Here is a 21,673-nt window from a genome sequence, read left to right as displayed (position 1 = left end):
AGGCTGAAGAAAGTTTGTCAACAGAACATTGGCCTGCATGGAGACATTGTGTGTAATCTTGACCATGTTTTGATAACCGCTAGTCTGACATGTAGATGAAAACGTGTCATTAAAGCAGTGAGAAAAATAGCTTCCAATTACAGAACTTCCTGATAAGAGCCACAGGGACAAACAACTTGATGTCACGTGTAATATTTCCCATTACTGTAAGTCACATTCCTTCTCAGTGTGGACAAAAGGTTCAAGGTCTTCAGACTTTTCAACGAACTTTTTGAACGGGTCATCTTTGTGGCACTATGTTATGTGTGATATCTGATAACAAACCGCTGGTGAATTGCTTGGCTTTACTGAGACTTTGAGTATAAAAAGACAAAACTTTTTGAAGGCAACAAATAGCTCTTGCAGAATTCTACAGCACCCAAGTAGCATCTAACTCAGGCGGTCACAAATCTTTTCGAAACTGAGAGCTAATTCCTGGTTACTGATAAATGGGGTTACCAGTTATATATAGAATAGCATACATTATGGCCAAAGGATTAGGTACGCCAAGGACTCTTTCCCTCTCGCCCACCCGGGTCGGCGGCCATCTTGGCCAATTGATTAGGTACGCCAAGGACTCTCTCCCCCTCACCCACCTGGGTCGGCGGCCATCTTGGCCATTTGACTACTATTAAAATTACTACAACTACAAGCACTACTTATATTACTACTACTACTACAAGTACTAGTACTACTTACTACTACTTACTACTAATACTACTTACTACTACTACTACAAGTACTTGCTACTACTATACTACTACTACTATTGCTACAAGTACTACATACAGGCGTCTTTCCACCTTGCAAGAGTCAGCAGTCCCATTCAAAATTTCCGCATGAATTTTTCTAGTTTCATTTATTGTCTTTTACATGACTTTTACTGTCCCTCCAACTAGGTTGTACTAAACAGCTGGGACAGAGATACATTTACTATTTTGTCCACCTATATCACAATGATTTAAACTTCTGATTCTATGGTCATTAACACACTCTAAAAATAGTTGGGTCAAATATAACCCAATATGGGTCAAAATGGGACCGACCCACTTTTTGGGTCAATTTGACCCAACATTCTGGGTTGTTTTAACCCAAATTATTTGTATCAAAAAGTGAGCGACCTGCTACTTGGATCAATTTGACCAAATTTTTGGGGGATTGAAATAACCCAGAAAGTTGGGTCAAAGTCACCCAAGGTCAGTCCATTTTTTTTTAAATATCCAAATTAGGTTGCTGCTGTTCAAAACCAAACAACTCAGAAAATTTGGTCAGACTGACCAAAGTATAGCGGGTGAGACCCTTTTTGACCCAAACCTAAACAACCCAGTGTACAGGTCCCCTTTGGACCCAAACTGGGTTGTTGTTGTTTTAACCCAAACAACTCAGAAAGTTAGATCAGACTGGCCCAAGTATAGTGGGTTGGCCCCTCTTTTTTATTTTTATTTTATTTTTTAACCCAAATTGAGTTGTTAGTTTTAATCTAAACAATTTACCAATTAACCCAAGTAGTGTATAGGTTCCTTGTTGTCCCAATTTATTTATATATTTTTTACCTAACTGGTTTTGGAGTACATATTTCCCAACATCAGTGTCACTGCAGCACCCCCCCCCCCCAAAAAAAAAAACAAACCAAAAAAAAACACACCAAAAAGGTTCGTCCTTTTACATACTCACCAAAATGAAGTTAGACTATCTCATCTTTCCTTATTGAATGTTTTACTCACTGTGGTGTTGCATTCGATCCCACAAGACATTCATTTGGTCAAAGGAAATCAATAAGCGTGTTTGCTGTGTGCCCAGTGATGGATAGCAGTTTAATAATGGGTTAGCGTGTATCGGTGTTTGCGCAGGGAAGGAAAGGTGATCGCGTTTCTCCTGCTCATAGAAGAATTTGAACTAAAACGGCACAAGTTGTATATTTTTCTAATTTTGTAATTATGTGTTAAAAACTAAAATGTGGGGTTGCCTTTAGTAGTTTTTTAAATGTTTATACCCTTCAATGTCTTGATTTATTAATAAGTTGGTCCCAATACTTTTTTTAAATGTAATTTTTGTATCATCTGTAAAAAATGTTGTACCAAATTCAACTAACATTCTGCTGTACACCTTTGATGTTACTCCACTTGGCTCAGTGGTAGCGTGGTCATCTCCCAGCCCAGAGGTTGTGGGTTCAATCCCCCTGCCATTGTGACCATGTCAAAGTACTGGTATCCTTGAGCAAGATGCTGAACCCCCAGTTGCACCTGATGCTGCGTCATCAGTAGTTGAATGAGAATGTAAAGCGCTTTGAGGGTGGGAAAAAAAGTGCTGTATAAATAAAGTACCATTTACTCAGAGAACCTGCATATGGAGGTAAATATGGTGCAAAACTAACTTGTAAAAAATGTTTGTACCTGTAAAAAAAAGTCTAAATTTGTATCTATAAAAGTCGGGATTTGTACCTGTAAAAAAATGTGTACCTGTAAAAAAAAAAAAATGAATCTGTAAAAAAAATGTGTACCTGTAAAAGTCATGATTTGTACCTGTACAAATATTTTTTTTTACCTGTACAAAAAGTGTAAATTTGTATCTGCAAAAGTCATGATTTGTACCTGTACAATTTTTTTTTTTACCTGTACAATAAGTGTAAATTTGTATCTGCAAAAGTTGTGATTTGCACCTGTAGAAATGACAACTTAGGGTTAGTAGTCAAAGAAGTCGCCACTAGGAGTCACAAGTGGTTTTTCTGCTGCTGTCCATTCACACGAGTTTTGCACCATATTTACCTCCATACCTGCAGCCCTTGAGCTTGCTCAAGGGCACCTCAACAGTAGTCAAGAAGCAGAATAGCATCTCAGTAAAAACTATTTGCCCAAATCATACACTAGAAAAATCTCACAAAAAGTACTGTCATGAATTTACTCACAATTTTGCTTGGTAAGTGTGAATCTAGACCTTTTTTAAATTGAACACCAAGCTATTATTCTGTTGTATGCAACGTGACCCGAGACTTGCCGTGTTTCTGCACTAATCAAGCGTTTCAATGCGTAGCAGTGACTTTGATTAGGAGGAGGTGAGGACCGGCACAGGTTGAGTTGGAGCAGAGGCCGCCTTCCTTCTCCTCGTCCTTCTGCCCTCTTGCTTGCTCTCTTCAAGCTACCGAGCTCAATTTGACATTTGATTAACCTGTTCATGCTAACTCAAGCCCACATCACTATAAGGTTCTCCCAAAACATCAAATACCAGCATCATGTCAGTATCAAATAGATTCTTGTCTGAATGGATAAAAAAATATTGTGAAACGTGAGCATTGTACGACTTTTTGGTTACAAATTTGGAGGATTTATCTATTTATCTAGTACTCATATATCCTCATTCTTGTGTCTAATCCTCAAAGTATTTGCTTCTTGTGTGACTCTCCATTTTTGCCCTTTCCCACCCTATTCCTCCATCCCGTGGTCTTCCTGATGGATCCCTCTGCCTCCGCCGGCAGCACTGGATTACCTCGGTGCACATGCGCACACATATGCACGCACGCATGCTCTCCGTCACACACTCATCATTTTTTCTTTTGCATTAGTGCAGCTGGCTGGACGTAGATGCCCCAGTTTCACATGGAAAAAAAAGGGCCATGGCTGTGCATGTGTTTGTCTCGAGGTGTCGGCTCTGATTGGCTGTTAGCTAGCAAATGCACGAGATAGAAGTATGGTATAAGCAAAGCAATGGCAAAAAAGAAGAAGAAGGCATTATCGCATAAATTAAGCTCAGCAAAACGTTGCTTTTTTCTTAGACTTGCTCATGCTAGTATTTGTGTTGAGCAAGCTTGTTGATATGTGTGCATTTTATTTCATGACTGTAAATCTAATAGATCAATACGAGCTCTTTGGTATCGATAACCCACTAATTTGGATTGATTTGCACAGCCCGAGTTGCAAGTATCAAGTTAATTCCGTGGCCATTTTTGACTTGTCTATCTTTAATGGACGGTTCCAAACATCCAACAATTTGTAATACTGTATATGGCTCGGTCTCTTGTGACAGACAACAGATGTTGTTTCTAAAATGTCCAGCTTTATTCTTTATTTGGCCTAAAATGTTGTTTAGTAAAATGTTAGTGGCCATGTGGTCATTGATGTCAAGTTGACTTGACTTAGACCATTTTGTTTTGAACTTAACTGCTAAAAATGTCATGAGTGAAGTGCTGACCTCCATCCCAGTGGAGGTTGTGGGTTTACTGGTATTTTTTTGTTCATTTTTAACTGACATAATGTAGCAGGCAACAAGTATTACTAATGTTTACTGTGGCACATATATATATATATATATATATATATATATATATATATATATATATATATATACACAGTGCTCAGCGTAAATGAGTACGCCCTTATTTGAGTAAAATTTTAAAATAAAATAAAAAAAATATTTTTTTAATTGTGAAATCTTTGAGTTTTATTTAGTAAAACTGAAAAATCGAATTTGTATTATTAACCTTACTTTCATGTTATAAGTTAACCAGATGTATATTAAACTATATATATATATATATATATATATATATATATATATATATATATATATATATATATATGATACGATGAAGAAGAATTGGACACATTTAAGTCTGTATAAATTACTTTTCAATGAATTGTAGGCTACAGCGTTTTTTCCATTCAGAAAGACACAGTGCTAGTTTAGTATAAATTCTGTGAACATGTAGCTATATTTTCAATTGCTGTTATGCTAGTAATATTATAGTGTGTGTGGGTGTGGGGGTGTGCGCGTGTGTTTTGATTATGCCAAATGTGGCGTGACATTCTAATCACTGCACAGCGCATGTTTCAAATGTAGGAGAAACAAACAGTGATGGTTGATGGCATACACATGCACATACACACACAGCTAGACTAGGCTCAAATAATGAAGTGGAGCTGCATAGCGGATGATTGTAGTTCTAATTGTGTTACGTTGGGACTGCTGTTTTACTACGAGGATGGCAGAATGACAGAAAGGGAATATTTTGGATCAGTGAAAAATTAACTGAATTTAGCCGAGTGAGCAACAGAGCTTTAGAATTGCCACGTGAAATCCATTTCAGTCCACTCAGTGGGTGTAGCAGTATTTAACAAGAGACAACGTCACTGAAAACCCCTCTTCTGCATTCCACTTTATCAAAGGAGCCCTAAACGCATAGTTTCAATTGAGGAAATGATGTACAACATTTTGAATGTTTCCCAGCTATTTATAAGAAATAACCAGAAATAACCAAATCTGCTCCTGAAATGAAAATGAAACAAAAATAATTACAGATACGAGAGCTTTATTACATATGCTGTATGATTCAGTGGGATTTGTTACACATTGAATTTTGACCTTCATCCTTAGTAACCAAAATGTAATCAGCTGCTGAGGGAAACCCAAAAATCGGTCGGTATTGACAATCACAAATGTTAATTAAAGATGTTCAATATTATGATTGCATGTCTTTATGAATGTGGTGAACGCCAAGGTAGGCCGATCCATGGACTGACTGTAAAGTGGAATGGAACAAACACCAATTAGAAACCGACTTGAAAAAAAAAAGGGAAAAAAAAGAAAGAAACCGACTTGAAGCTGGCGGTGTTGTTGGATGGACACAAATGTTGTCCTTCTACCCCAGGGTGGATTTTCTCCCCCTACCCTTGTCGTCATATAGAAAAAAAGATTCATTTGGTCTGATAAGCCTTGTAAACCCGAGGCTACTAAATATGTTCTCTACCAAGTGTGACTCCAGCCTGACCTCGCTGCAAGATTTAAGATGGCCGAGAGGCAAACTAATTCAGGCCAGCTGGAGGCAACGACTGCAAGTGCGTGTGTGTGTGTGGTTTCAACCTCTATTTCTTTCACGGCAGTAAAGAGGAGTGCATTTGCACACTTAGCTACTCATGTACTATAAATAGAAACGCAATTATTTCGGTCTGAGACGATTTCGGGGCCATGGCTGTAATCCCCATTTCAGTACGGCCTTTGACCTGGATGATTGTCTGAACCTGGAGGAGAAAAAAAATGGCTGAAAACTGCCCCGCCTCAAAAGTAGACTCTTGGCTTGTTGAGTGTGAAGATTATTGGGCTATCTTGGTGGACTGGACAATAGCAGCAAGTTAGCCCATTTTGCAGCAGCCACTAAAAAAAGTGCTCCGGTGAGTGAACCCCCCATTTATCCGGGGACACGTTCCGGACCCACCAGCAAACTTCAGAGACTCAGTGAGCATCTGCAGTTGCTAAAAGTGTGTTTTGTTTGATCCGATTCTTCCTTTTGGCTACCGGACTCATGAACACTAAAAAACTTGGCATCACTAAGTTATAACGTCACGCCTACTCGTGATGTCTATTGTAGGCTACATTGTTTATTTATTACTATTATTATTTGCCATCAGATTGAGTATTGTTTTCAACTGAATATAAGTGAGAAGGATTTTCAAATCATCAATCAAACATCCCAATTTCATTACAATCGGGGTTCGTATAACTCTTGTATTCGATCTTATTCAATTGTACCCGTGTTAGGCCTTGAGAGTGTTCCAAGTGTTTCTATAGAAAAAGGGAGCAGGAAAAGACAAGCAGTGCAAGCTTGTTCAAGCACATTTATCAAATCATTTCAAGCTTAGAGAACATCTCTGGAGCTACTTAGCATTTCCTTGTCTGCTCTCCAGTATCTATTGCATAGCCCTCGACTGAGGGTGTTTCATCAGGTTATATATTAATAATTCATTGCTTCAAGTCGTATGTTTTGTTTTTTGTTTTTATACACTGTACTGCACCAGGTCCTTGCAATATTGTGTTTCAAAAGGCTGAAGAAGTCAAGTGTGCGGGTCCTGTGTATGAGGTCAGTGCGGTGATAACAGTTGTACGGTTTATAGACTGGCTAGTCACAATTCACAAGAGTATGATATACTTGCACAGTATTTACTTCAGTTACTTAAAAAAACTTTTAAGATAATAATGCTTGACTTTGACGATATAAGATCGGCAATAATTAGCAATACAATATGTTTATTATTGTGGTTGTAGTTTAGCTCGTATGATGTACAGGCTAACTGTTAGCTTGATATGTTACAGTTGCAAAACTCTTGCCATTTTCATTGCAGTAAATATGATTCCATTTCTATTATCTGAGACTTTGTTGTTGATTTTCAATCATGGCATGCTGAGAGCTACGTCTAATGGTTTGGTTTAGTTGGTTACCTCATTTAGCTAAATGACACAATCAAAATCTGGAGTTGTCAAGGAGACCGACTCCTTTTCGGTGCAGACCATAAAATAAAAAAAACAATTAAATCGTTTTTCTTCATCCATTCCGTAATCATGTAAATTATTTCTTTCTTTTTTTTAAAGGGCGAGGTGTGTGTAAACTGATATCCATCAGAAAAGGTTTATTGACGTCACTTGATTATGATCATATTTACGCAAGAAGACACACCATCTATCTATGAGAGAGGTCAGAAAAAATATTGAGCTAACTGTGAGAAGCAGCATGAAAGAGTAGTAGACAAAGAAGCTAAGTTTTATGGCTGCAAACTCTCTTTGCCATTTTGATTGTGGTAAATATCGTTCCATTTCCCATCAAAATCACAGAAACCTTTTTGATGAACGTCACATAACCAAACCCAGAAAACCTAGAAAGTAGGAGAGCCGTGATGGTTAATACCTGTCTGAGCATTTAAGGCACTATGATGTCATTTTCAGTCAACAGCAAGTGACAAAATTGGAACTCCTGTTTCAATGCAGTGATTGTTTAAAAAAAAAAAAAGGGCCACCTCCTGAGATGGAAAAAAATGGGTGGATTGTTCTGCATAATTTATATTCCACAAATGCAGAGTTAAAAACGAATGTCTTGTTTAGACTTAGGGGCGCATTGAACACATTGTAAAGTTTTTGACTTGACTCCGCCTATACAGAGATGTAAAAATAAATATATATTCTTTTATACGCCTCTACTGTAAGTAAAAGTACTGCTGCCATAAACTACTTCTCACAAGTCAAATGTAGAGGTTCAACAAACGTTTACTGTCAATCAACTATAAATAATACCCGTTGATAAATTGTCACAATGAAAATAACACCAGTACACAATATTCTTTTATTTACTTGCATACTGCTCAAGTGATGAATCATTTTAAATTAGCTAACTATAATGATTAAATTAGAAAGCGGTAGCTCGCTACCACCGAGGTCTGAAAAAAAATCCTTTCTGAGGTCACAATTTTTTTGCACTCCAACTGGAGATTTTGAAAATGTGATCGCAGTCTCCATTTCTGCAGTGACATTGTGGTAAGGTTATAATTCATTTCAATTGGAGCCATGAATCCATAATGGAAGAATTCGTTCTGACTTGAATTCATTCAAGTCGGTCCCATAATGGGCAAAGTCTAGTATCTTCCATTGCTTCAAGGACACCTCACACGTCATAAGAGGAAATAATTTCGAAGTGGTTTCTTGAATATGGAAGCACATAGTGTACTCAATGCCATGAATTATTAAAAACACCTCTGAAGGCGTTTAAGCAGGCATAAGTCAGGTATCCTTAATGAAGTCTAGTGTGTATAGTTAAATAACAGAACTCATGAAATGATAATATATATTGCTAAAAAAAATGAAAGGAACAAAGTGTTCCCTTGTTTTGAGCAGTGTATATATGTACTGCTAAAAACAATTCAAAACAATTAACTCATTCACTGCCAATGACGGCTATAGACGTCAAAAATTCATTTGAACTATTTCTATTAGTTAAAAATTTTCCCCACTTTTAAAAAGAATATAAAAACCTAGAAAAAAAAATTGTATATTTTGAACAGATATAACATTTGTAATTAATCATGATTTAACTATTGAAGTCATGCGATTAATTACAATTAAACATTTTTATCACCTGACGCGATAAAAAAAGAAAAGATTATTAAAAATTAGGGGCGTCAGGCGATTACATTTTTTAATTGTAATTAATTGCATGACTTCACTAGTTAACTCATGAATAATCACAAATTTGATATCTGTTCTAAATGTACAATCCCCCCCCCCCCCTTAGGTTTTCATACTCTTGTTAACAAAAGTGGGAAAAAAATGTTAAACTAATAGAAATAGTTCAAAGGAATTTTGGACGTCTATAGCCGTCAATGGCAGTGAATGAGTTAAGGGATCACTTTGTTCCTTTCATTTTTTTTGAGCAGTGTATTTAGTGATAATGAATGTGCAGAGAATCTGTGCTGTTAATTAAGAAAAAGTCCATATTAACATTTTTTTGTAAGAGCATGTTTATTTACATCCTGAGATGAGATTGGAGGTAATGTTTTGCTTTATTTGGGGGGAAAAATTGATTAACATTTTGAAAGTACATTTTCACTAAACATATTAATACCTCATAAGTCTTCATCGCAGCATAGGTAATAGGTGCAAATACATAAAATCAGGCATGGAAATGGGCCGGGGTTGAAAGAGGAGAGAAGAACATATTTCATATTCAAAAGCACCAATCTGACGCAATTTGAGAGAAAAATTAAGCAGAATTAAAAAAGAAAACGTATCAATGTATAATAAAGTGCTCCATCTATATATGGTCACATTATATGCTACATATATGAGAAATTAGATTGACGGCGATTGAGGAGGAAGGTTGCTCAAGGGTCCCATTAGGCACATGCCCGCATTCGAAGGACTATTTTGTTGACATTGCGATTTTTAACTACATTGTTGCAATATGCCTAGCGAAAAAAGAGCGGACGAAATTGAGGAGATAAAATCTTCTAGCGCAGCACGGTCGTTGACTGGTTAGCACGTCCGCCTCCCAGTGCAGAGGACGTGAGATCGAGTCTGGGCTTCGGCCTTCCTGGGTGGAGTTTGCATGTTCTCCCCGTGCTTGCGTGGGTTTTCACCGGGTACTCCGGTTTCCTCCCACATTCCAAAGACATGCATGGCAGGTTAATTGAACACTCCAAATTTGTCACTAGGTGTGATTGTGAGTATGGTTGTTCGTCTCTGTGTGCCCTGCGATTGGCTGGCAACCAGTTCAGGGTGTACCCCGCCTACTGCCCGAAGCCAGCTGGGATAGGCTCCAGCGCCCCCCGCGAAACTTGTGAGGAAAAGTGGTTAAGAAAATGGATGGAGGGATGGAAAATCTTCTAGCTCGCCAAAATACTTAAAAAAGAGCATCGAGCCACTTCTGCAGGAAATTCTGCAGTTGAAGAAAGAGACACAAGAAAAAGATGGACGCATTGTCACCTTGGAACAAAAAGTGGATGATTTGAAACAGAATCTTCGAATCGACGATGTGATAATTACAGGTATCCAGATTAAACTGCGCCGGCATTTCTGACCAGGTTTGTTGACAGGAAGAAAAAGATTGCGCTTTTGCGAGATAGCTACAAGCTTAAAGATAAACATGTCTACGACAATGAAAATCTCACAAAACGAAATGCTGACATTGCCAGAAGGGGCGCGACAATTGAGAAAGAATGGATTTATCGAGAACGCATGGACAAAAGACTGTCGGATCTTCATCCAAACAAAAGACTCATCTTCTCAGAAGAAAATACAGATCGTCAAAAGAGTGGAAGAATTGGTGGAGTTTGAGAGACAATAGCGGCTATCACTAACTCACATCATTAAACTGTGGATTATGTCTTACCCAAATAAAATGACTGTAATATATTACTAATGAACCCAAACCTGGAGCTGTCGTGATTTGAATCATGTAAATATAGCATATAATTACTTGCTGACACTGCCAAGGTGAACTCTTGTTTATACACCTGCATTGATAACATGTATTGCTGTTCCTGTAAAAATGTAAACATTGTCTGGCTCTATTTCTTGTTTGGACATTTGTTGTACCATGCGAGGCTGTCGTGATATGGTTGTATTGAGGCTGCAATGTATCGGCTGTAAATAGTTACAATGGGGTTGGTAAACATGGCGTCGGGATGCGGCTAGCGGGGGCTACTCCGCCGGGTGGCCTGGCCTTGGTGAGTGCTCGGGAATATCAAGATCTAAGCATCATCAGATGCTGGCTGAACTGAGCAGAATGGAGTGAACATTGCTGTGGACGCGGTGGGCAGAATGCAAGCCCATCTACTCTTCTGGAGTGAAAGCTGATCCAAGGTCAGCCAAGACGCTACTAGTGAACGAGCCTGGTTGGGTGGGCCTGTTGTGAACCGATTTACCAATTCCAAACGATTGGTACTAGCTGCAACTTACACACAGACATGACTCAAGATGAAGTGAGCGAGGAGTGTGCAGACTTAAGTCTGGGATTGATAACGATATGAATCAATGACTATCATAATCAATGTATATGACTGATGCGTAAAGTAAGAATCGATGGGGATGGGTTACTAATAAGCCATGGCTTCTACCCGTCAGCCCTTCTTTCGGATGTCAATGTTGCAAATTATATTATGTGACCGATGTAACCTGTAAGAATGTGTCTGAAAAGAAAAAAATAATGATTAATAATAACCACTGGTATTCTAAGAAAATGGATGGATGGATGGAAAATCTTCTAGCTCTCCGAAATACTTAAAAAAGAGCATCGAGCCACTTCTGCAGGAAATTCTGCAGTTGAAGAAAGAGACACAAGAAAAAGATGGACGCATTGTCACCTTGGAACAAAAAGTGGATGTCCATGTCCTGTCCATACTGCTGGGTCCCTCACAATTTTTTTTCCTCATGGGAGCTCCACAATTCACATAGGTCACCTATTTTGATTTAAAAAATGTTCATGCCTAAACATTCAAATTGTAAATGTGTGTGTAATCGTCCAGGGGAACACTGTAATTGTTCAAATGTGACGTCACAGAAAGGTGTCAAAGTGAGCGGGATTGCGCGTCTCTCTGTCTCAAAGGCGCTTCGGCTTTCATTTTGAAGCTTTCCCAGTAGGCGGGGTCTTCCTCTGTCAGAGGCGAGGCCGCCGCGACGAGATCGTTGAACGTCAGCAGTGTGAAAGCGGTGGGTGGAGGAAGAGACGAGGTAGGATTCTAAAAGGGAACAACAGAAATTATGTGCACGGCATTTTGACCACAATATAATCATATCCAACACCAGGTTACAATTTGGCAACTGCTGGCTGCTCATCAATAATAACTTCAAAATCAAACAGCAATACTTACTGCAGAGTGTCCCAGTGCTACAGCAACATGATGATCGGCGTCAAGTAAACTCTCCTGTTCGCACAAACACCAGAAAAATCCAATCACAAGTCCAGCCATGATAATGTTTGTGATGCAAGTATTGTACAGTTAACTAGACAATGTGCAATTTTTGAAGAAATTGGATGTGAAGGCTGTGAGGCTGAATCAAAAACAAGAATTATCTGGAACGATATCGAATGATGTGAAGTATAATAAGTGACATGGAATGATATACAACGAGCTGGAAATAGCTGAGCATGTTGAAATGGTTTGAATCGATCAAGAAATGTTCAAGTAGTCGGCAGGTAAACGCTGAAACAGTTGGAAGTTGGAACGGTTTGAATCGGTGAATAAATGTAGAAATTGTAGAGGGAAAAGAAGAAAGGGGTAAGGTTTGAAGAATCAAGTAGGGAATGGACTAATAATCATCCCTAGTTAAATGATTTGAATATCACTTTGAAATAATGTAAATGTGTAATGTTGAATCTGCCATTAAGAATTCATTAATGGAAAATAAGGGTAGAAAATCGAAAATTGTGGCTAAGAAGTGAATATTTGAAATAAGAAAAAATGGAAGCAAGAATGGCCTAAATATTTGAAATATGTTAAAATTGGAATGACGAGAATCGGATGAATGATGTGGAAGTAGATAGATGCCAAACAATGGGAGGAATAAAAGAAAGAAATAACATTTGTGTTGAAGGTCACAGCCTTCACACAAAAATAAATAAATAAATCCACACATCTAAAAATGCTGTCAGTGGTTGAAAAAAAATGGACCAACCATACTATTATCAATTGCTAACTCCCTTGTGAGAAAACCTTGACACTAGAACTGCATTAGGCCTCGGCTACCTCCCGAGGGAAAGGACGTGACGAAAGAAACGCGCGCCGCTCTTTTTAGACCGCTCGTGACCTTTTAGCGGTCACATGCTAATTCTTCTGCCGGTGTGCATGTTGGCGAGGAGCGAGAAGAGGGGAAAGGATAACATCAGAGAAGGCGATATTGGAGGAGGACTTCAAAGGGAAGAGAGGACAGATGATGAGAAAAGAAAAGAGTATGAGGACGTGGAATAAAAAAAAAAGAAAAAAAAGAGGAGCGAAGAACAATCAAAAGTGACGTTTTCTCCGCTTTGATCGAGCACCTCTCATCCGCTCAATCTCAGCTGTGTGAGACCACCTGGGATTTGCAGTGGACACTTCCATTAAGAAAACCACTGAGGTGTAGGCATTACGTGAGTTGACCTCCTGCCAAGCGTTGCACTGCATGTAATTGGTTGCGCCTCCGCCATGTTTGCAACAATAACATTTTTAATACAAGACATTCTTAGTGCTTGTTCAAGTTCTTAGCGCTAACTGTTACAAACTACAAATACTTTTCATAAACAGCTTATGCAAAATGTTTTCGCATTTTCAATCAATTTAGTAGGAAATGAAGCACGGCCATACAAGCGACTAGTGTGTCTACCACTCAGTCTGAGGTTCTGGGTTTGAATCTCCACTGAGCTGTGGAGTTTGCATGTTTGCATATTGACGGTCAGGAACTAAAAGCTAAAATAGTTATTTTGCATTTATTGGCCGCCACAGGGGCCGGAGGTAAGAGAGCAACAATTTAACCCATTAAGGCCGGGTTTCATTTATTAATCTAATCATTTTATTGCTCTATGCAAAATGACTTTCATGAGCAAATTGAAAAAAAATATTATTGCAATTAATTTCAAGCAATTTTAAGGAAATTTGCTATAATTGGGATATATAGATCTTTTAATTTTTTTTTTATTATCTGTCATTGTTTTTTTGGGGGAAATTGTATGTATCATAATTAAGTACTAATGGTATTGGCACTTGGTATCGGTATCGGTGAGTACTGAAGTTTTGAGTATCGGTATCTGTCTCAAAACAAGTGGTATTGAACATCCCTAATGAGCAGATGATTTAGGCAAACAAATCATTTTTGCACAAAAAAAAAGACTTAGTCAATTGTTTTAAGAGGGTGACAATATGTGGATTTTAGCCAAGTACTCCTCCCACATATACAAAACATTTGTGTTAAGAACAATCAAAATGGGAGAGTGAATGATTACATTTATTTTAAAGCCACAATTTGTGCTTGTTTCCAGCATTTTGTTGCTGCAGTACACAGTATATATAATAATTTGAGTTAGTCCTGTCCAAAACTATAAAATAGTTTATTTGTTTATAACGATAACTCACAAAATCATTAGTACAACTGCGTTCTACACATGCAAATTATACAGCAATCACAAAATCAATATTTACCATATTTTCGGTCTACAAGTCCGACTAGAATAAAAGTCACATTTCTTGGGGGGAATTAATTTATTTAAAAAAAAACAGTGACCAAAAATATTAGAGCTCGGACTCGCAAAATCTTTTTTCCTTAATTGTGTTGCCGCATGCATCCCAGCGAGCTTGCAAGCAAAAGCTGGGGGGAAAAAAAGCAACAAAAAAAAGCTGGGTCTTCTCAATTAGCTCGCTATTTTAGCATGTGGTGTGTTGTCAAATATAGATCGCAATTATCTACCAAATATCTTTTGAACGCTTTGAGCAATGTTACCCATGATTCTTTTTTAAATAAGACGGTAGTGTTGAGTGATTTCTGTAACAAAATATGGTCAATCTGTAACAGTTGTCAGCTTTGTAATTAGAAATCGAGTTATTTCCTTCCAAAGGCAAATATTTGAATAAACTGTCAGCTTCACATCTTGACATGAAACATGACAGCTTCTAGTTTTTTTTAATGCCGCCGCACCGGGGACATATGCAGCCGCAGGCATTTTGTGCTCCAGTGGTTCTTAAGCAATAATAACAAAACAGTTCGCAAGTTAGTACAAATGTCAAGACTAAATCAAGTACTTGTGACATTTTACATCCCAAAAGTCAATTTGTCCAGTTCTTACCCAACACACTTACTCACTTCAAACAGCCAGTCTTCCTCGTCCTCTTCATCCAGGTGCATTCTGGTCTGGCAGAGCACACGGGACTGCGTGAGGGCTTCAGAGGACAGATGGAACTCCAACCTTTGCAGATTGAAGCCCAGCCCTGTGCCAATGGCCTTGATGAAACTCTCCTTCAAGGCCTTGACAGGAAAGACAAATCTCAGTTAGCTCAATGAAAGTTGCAGTAAGATTATTTGCTAAATGTGTGCATCACTACGACTATCTTTTCTTGCATGCCTGCTTGTGGGTGCTCCACAAAACAAACATAAATACAACTATAATAATAAAAAAATAATTATAACACTGATTAAAAGTGTATTTATAGAGATATCCAAAAGATGAATTATTTCTATGGCTCTGTGTGTGTGCGTGTTAAACCAAAACCAACCCTGTTCCATAGCCAATGAGCCACAACAGAATTACAGGCCTAATTGCCATGGCAACCATTGAGCTCTGACATTAGTCAAAGGTGTGATGATGACAGCAGAGCTTGACGTCGCTGTGCCACCCTCTCAATCTCACAGCTTTGCTTACCATTGCTGTTCCATCTGTGTTTGTATGCGAGTGTGTGAATAGGGGAGGGGGGGGGGTGGGGGGTTAGTGTCAGCGTTCTGCTTCTCACACACAGTGAACACCCCCTTGCGCGACGTAGCAGCCATGCAATGTGACAACAAGGTTGTATGGTCGCCATGGTTACCCAGTGGCGGTAGAACATGGCGAGCTGCTGCTGCTCGGAGCCGGCCGACTGGATGACTCGCCACTCGTACGGCGTGAACTGGCGAGTCATGATGCGGAAGAACTCGGTCACGGTGCTGCTACCTGAAGAGAGGAAGGGATGGAGGGAAAAGACGGATTGGAATCAAAAACAACAGGGTGGGGGTAAAAAGGACTGAAATGAAGTGAGATGAGTTTTGGATCAGATGCGAAGAGGCAGACAAACATTACTGCACTCTCACTAAAAGATTTGCCCTGTATTTTTTTTCCAATGGTACAACAGTGACACCCAGTGGTCAAACTTAAAGACACAAGTGCAATCCATTGCTAAATGCGGGTAACATAATTGTTATCATGTGTTGAAATATGTAGAGGGTTCTGGAAAGCTTTTAGAGCAAGCGTCAAATTACCAACAGCTATGACGTAACACTAGTTAAAATTTGACTGCTGGCTTCCTTACATACCAGGCATCGATGTCTTCATGATGTCAACCCCAACTTGCATCCCCTTCTCAGCAGCAAGCACCGCATAGTCCCCCTGGTGGGAGATGTTGAAGCTCCAGGTCTGAGTTCCCAAATCTGGGCTGGCCTGGACAAGTGTAAATAGAACATCTATGTTTTTTTCTAATTGTATGTACCTTCAATGATAACAACAGAGGACCATGTATTAAAGAGAAGGTATGTATCAAACTCCATACACACCTCTCTGTTGGTTGCGTAATAACTTCAACAGTTATTATGCAACCACTCACCACAACATGAACATTTCCACAATATAATGCTATACAATGCGTTTACTAAGAAATAAGGTTCCGTTTCAGGCTAGTCGAGGTACACCCTGCACTGCTTGTCGATCAACCGCAGATATTCACCATTCACACTCATGGACAATTAAGAGCAGGACTGGAAAAACTTTAGCGCTCAAGAGCCACATTCAAGTTTTAAAACCGAACAATTAGGCCAGGTCATTCGTAGATTAGGTAGAAAAAAAAGAAAAAGAAAAGTTAAAAAATGTATGTAAAATATTCATGTACACTAAATAAATAAACTAATTATTTAATGAGCTTAATGAATGAAAAGCAGAAGGCATACATTTTTATTAGCCATTTTAAATATATGCAAATATGCAACAAATATTACAGGAGTCTTGATATTGTAAATGCTTAGTGGGCCGGATTAAACAATGTAGACAGCTGTTGAGATCCTGATTGAAATCTTGGGGACTTAAACCCATAAGGCGGGAAAATAAAGGGACAACATCGACAAAGAAGAAGGGATCATTAATGATGAGGATGCCACGCAGAAGAAAAAGATATTCCCCTTGAATGACCAAATTTAAGAGAATCAGTTAATGGCGTCGGCTAGCTATAAACAACGATTCTTGGCAAATGTGTCGTGTCTTGTGCTGGCCTAAAACTACAAGCTTCTAACATTAAAAAAAAAAACATGTAAATCTAACATGAAAGAAACAAGCAGGTAAAATGTACTTTTTCAGTTGCTATAATTACATCTTTTTGCTTTTTTTTGGTTTGTTAGTGAGTCCTAATGGAACACGTCTTGCAACTAAAATCCTGAGCCAATACTAGCTAGATTTTATTTTAGTTTTCTTCTTCTCAGTACTGCAATTATTCAAGTAAATACACTAATACTAAAATACTCCGATTTTTTTTTATTGTACCAAGCTGATTTGATATTGTATATAATGGACAGTAAAAATTCATTTTGTACTTAGGTACTGTACATTTTCAGAATCTGAGTTTGGACACTACTGACTTAAGTAGTTGATTCAGTAATTGTCTTTGTACTAGATTTTTTTTGTTTTATTTTTACTTCTACTAAAATCCTGAGCCAATACTAGCTAGCTTTTATTTTCTTCTTCTTCTTCTCCTTCTCAGTACTACAATTATTCAAGCAAATACAGTAATACTAAAATACTACGATTTTTTTTATTGAACCGAGCTGATTTGATATTGTATATAATGGACAGTAAAAATTCATTTTGTACTTGGGTACTGGACATTTTCAGAATCTGAGTTTGGACACTACTGACTTAAGTAGTTGATTCAGTAATTGTCTTTGTACTAGATTTTTTTGTTTTACTTTTACTTCTACATAAGTACAGAGAAGAAGAAGAAGAAGAGTGTGAGTATTTTTGCCACCTGTCCATCACCCCACATTCCAACAACTGCAACACAATATCCCATACATAGTGTGCAAGTAGTCACCAACTTGAAGCGGTGCGGCCAGGTAAGGCTTGCCTCTCGGAGACCGTTCTAGGCGGATATGTGCCCACGGAATGTGCATCTTCTCGCAGACAAAACTCCTCAGCAGCAACCTGCCAGCCTGACACATGGACGCTTTGATTAGACTAGCTAAACTCAAAACGGTGGTAGCCCAATTACTTTGGCACACGCTCACCATGGCTGATTTGGCATCTCTAGCGAACACAAACTTTGCTATACGGTCTTTCTCCTCTGGCTGAACACAGCGAGCAGCAAAGAGCCAGTCAGCCCTGCCAGGAGTCCACGATCCGCAGCGAAAAGCCCAGCGTACAGAACCCATCCGCTCGCCAGCCTCTGACATCTGGGCTATCAAGCAGAAGTTGTGGCCGTCAGAAAATGTGAGCTTGCTAACGTTAGCATTACGAGTGTGTTACATGTGATCTCTGTGAATAATAATTAAAGTATCGTCGATATTCACAGCGGAGAAAAACGCCACGCGTTTCAAATAATATTGAAACGTAAAAATTTGCAGTAGGCGCTTTGTTTACATTTTAGCTTCACACATGCCCGGAAGAGAACAGGGAGATTTGATGATGTCATAGGAGGTTCTTGGTCGCTTGACCAATAGGATGCATTGAAACTGAGCACTGTTAATGATGCTTTCACTTGCTGGGGAGAAGTCGTAAATATTAAGCTCTGGTAAAAATAGCCAACAATCGACGTTGGTTGGTGAGTAATCACTCAGCCAGCCTTAGTGTTACTACTGCTAGTATTAGTACAGTAGTTACCCAGGGTCAGAATTAAACGGTTGGTCAAAAACCCATAGACGTAGCTAAAACAGTTCAAGCTAAAACGGCTTGTTTTGGCTCAAAATACTTAAAATCTACACCAGAAATACAGGACTAGTATCCATGGTGATAGAAAATTTTGACACGGGTTAGTGCTCTCCACTAACTTTTGGACTGGTAGCATTGGTGCTATAATTTTTTTCAGTTTTTTTTTCAGCACCATCCACACAGGATTTGGTCGCATCCTTTTTTGGGGAGGTGAAGCATGAAAAATATTTGCCGATGTATAGTCTCAATTTGCATACAGTAGTTTCTTATGATGTAAAGACTGACAGCGACTTAAGATACGATATTTGCAAAAATATTTAAGAAAAACTGTCTGCATCAAGCAGCGGCTGTCAAAACAAGCCAATTATTTTTACATAACTCTAAATGAAGGCATTGAAAAAAGGGCTTTTCTTTTATGTGAACATTATTTTGTTTAACACAGAGGGCCCAGCTCTGAGGCCTCCCAAACTTTTTTAAGTTCTTCCTGGTGTTGGTCAAATCACTGCTGAGAGATAGAGTAATGTACATGCAATACTTATTTCTTGTTAAACTTCATAGCTAGATTGAGGAAAGGCCAACATTTTTAACTAACATGCTTTAATTCCCATCTAAAGACCGTGTTCACTGACCCACTTCCTTGTTGTCTGTGTTAACTTTTGCTTCTGTCTTTTCTTTGTTATTTGTTCATTGAAAAGCCACACATGTTGCGAGGCTTAATTCACGACATCAAATATATTTCTAATAAGTTACTTATTGTTTATAACATCAGCGTACTGCGACTGGCTGGTGGTTATGGGTCTACCCCGCCCCTTGCAAAAGACAGCTGGGATAGGCTACAGCACGCCCGTGACCCTTGTGAGGATAAGAGGTTCAGAGAATGGATGGATTATGGAACATTAGTATTATCACTCAATGATGCAGTGTTTTTGCTGAGGTCATGTAGATTCACAAAGGTCAAACTAAAATAAATTCAAAATTAATATTTATACTAAGACCACTATTCAACCACCTGAGCAAAGCTCCTGTAAAGTCAACAGTCCAGTATTGCATGCCAAAATGTTTAAATCCTGTGAGGGTTTTTTTCTGGATACTCCAGTTTCCTCTCACATTACAAAAACATGCATGGTAGGTTTATTTAAGACTCTGATGGCGACCACTCCAGGGAGTTCACTTTCACTGCTTTTCGCCCAGTCAGTTGGGTTAGGCTGTTCCCGCAACCTAAGTGAAGATAAGTGGGATAGGGAATGGATGTGTTTATGGAAATCACATTCAGACTTAAAAATGCCTATTAATAGCACAGACATTTGGTGAAGACAGCACAAGTAAAACAAAAAAATTTGATTGTGAAATATTATGGGATGCAATCTTTAAAGACCAAAATAACCACGTTTCTTTTCTTTTTCGAAAAGAAAATTAACTTTGATCCATCCATTTTCTTAACCGCTTATTCCTCACAAAGGTCGTGGGGATGCTGGAGCCTATCCCAGCTGGCTTCGGGCAGTAGACGGAATACACCCTGAACTGGTTACCAGCCAATCTAGGAGTTAACTTAAATATTGAAGTATTTTATTTGTCTTGTGGATGTTTATTTTTGCCATTTTATGTTCAAGATATAATAGACATATAAATGATATAAAAGACAAGCACTCTAAATCTGTTTTTGTCTTCTTGTGAATATTGGATAATCGGAACAAATAAACGTGTATTAAGAAACAAAACATGCTGATTTAGTATGCAAAACCTTTCAAAAACAAGCTTTTTGAAAGAGATTTTAACTGGTTAAGTGGAAACAATTTAACATTACCTATCAAGGGTTTTAAAGGGCATTTGGTCATCCCATTTAGTAAGATCGATGTGGATGCAATATTTTAAGGGTTCTAGATTTTTACAAGATAACATTCTGTGGATGTTGTCTTTAAAGCAATCAGCAAAGTCATCAGAATTAAATGGCAATGTTGAGGTCACGAAGCATTGGATTTAAGATTTTATCAGCAAATGATGCCTGGCTGCATGAGGAGAAATGCTGTGTCCATAATAAACGCTATTCAGCTACTTGGTAGCAACCAGCAGATGGCACTGGTAATTAAGAACCATCTATTCTGAAGCTTGGATGACTGCAGAAAAAAGAAAAGTAATAAAGTACAGTAGTAGTAGTAGTCTTTTTTTCCCTTCCATCTTTATTGAAGACTGGAAGCAAAGTTCCACAATACAACAACTTTTGTGTTAATTATTTAGCAAATCCTAAAACAGGTGACTAGTTATTTTATTTTGACTTAAATGCGTCCTCACATTCATAGGAAAACGTTCAAATTCTTTCTATGACTAATCCAGAGTGTACCCCACCTTTTGTCCAAAGTCAGCTGGTATAGGAAAAAGCTCTACGTCCATGGAAACAGTGGTTTTAAAGAGAGAGAGGGGATAAAAATATCTACTGTACATGAGAACATTTGCCGGCGCAATCAGAAGCCTGAAAAATGCCAGCTGACTTGGTTGTGCATTCTCATACTCGTGTTCCCTAATATTTGGAGAAATTCGCTTGTCTTTGTTGGCAGTTTACACCAATTTAAAAAAACACTGTTACTCCTCACACACAGTAAATTCTGTAGAGTAAATTTGGCTCTAAACAGAGTCTATTTGGTCCCACTCTATACAGAGTAAAGTTTACCCTGGGAAGAGAGTAAAATATTCAGTTTAAGTATTAGTGTGTATGAGAGAATTTGCCTATCCCATGAAAAAAAAAAATATTAAACATTTTTTCAC

At 38.4% G+C, this 21,673-nt stretch overlaps 1 protein-coding gene across 1 annotated transcript; it reads right to left on the bottom strand.

Moving 5' to 3' along the window:
• Positions 1-9,316: 9,316 nt before the first annotated feature.
• aasdhppt (aminoadipate-semialdehyde dehydrogenase-phosphopantetheinyl transferase) lies at positions 9,317-18,651 on the bottom strand. Its single transcript, XM_077566944.1, has 7 exons — positions 18,274-18,651; positions 18,085-18,198; positions 16,321-16,444; positions 15,840-15,961; positions 15,121-15,282; positions 12,162-12,215; positions 9,317-12,029 (listed from the first exon to the last, which is right to left on the bottom strand). Exons 1-7 carry the CDS (start codon positions 18,436-18,438, stop codon positions 11,859-11,861), a joined length of 912 nt encoding a protein of 303 aa, XP_077423070.1. The 5' UTR covers positions 18,439-18,651; the 3' UTR covers positions 9,317-11,858.
• Between the last annotated feature and the right edge of the window lie 3,022 nt (positions 18,652-21,673).

Source organism: Vanacampus margaritifer, chromosome 5 (genome assembly GCF_051991255.1).
Source record: "Vanacampus margaritifer isolate UIUO_Vmar chromosome 5, RoL_Vmar_1.0, whole genome shotgun sequence".
Classification (NCBI taxonomy): domain Eukaryota; kingdom Metazoa; phylum Chordata; class Actinopteri; order Syngnathiformes; family Syngnathidae; genus Vanacampus; species Vanacampus margaritifer.
Note: the sequence above shows the minus strand (reverse complement) of the source record. Positions and strands in the feature narration are given on the sequence as shown.

What these genes read in the sequence shown, in the direction of transcription:
- aasdhppt (XM_077566944.1), bottom strand. Translation starts at nt 18,438, where the DNA reads ATGTCAGAGGCTGGCGAGCGGATGGGTTCTGTACGCTGGGCTTTTCGC. An exon ending in GAGATGCCAAATCAGCCATG is followed by an intron (nt 18,199 to 18,273) that starts GTGAGCGTGTGC and finishes TCCATGTGTCAG; the next exon opens with GCTGGCAGGTTGCTGCTGAG. An exon ending in ACCTGGCCGCACCGCTTCAA is followed by an intron (nt 16,445 to 18,084) that starts GTTGGTGACTAC and finishes ACACTTGTCCAG; the next exon opens with GCCAGCCCAGATTTGGGAAC.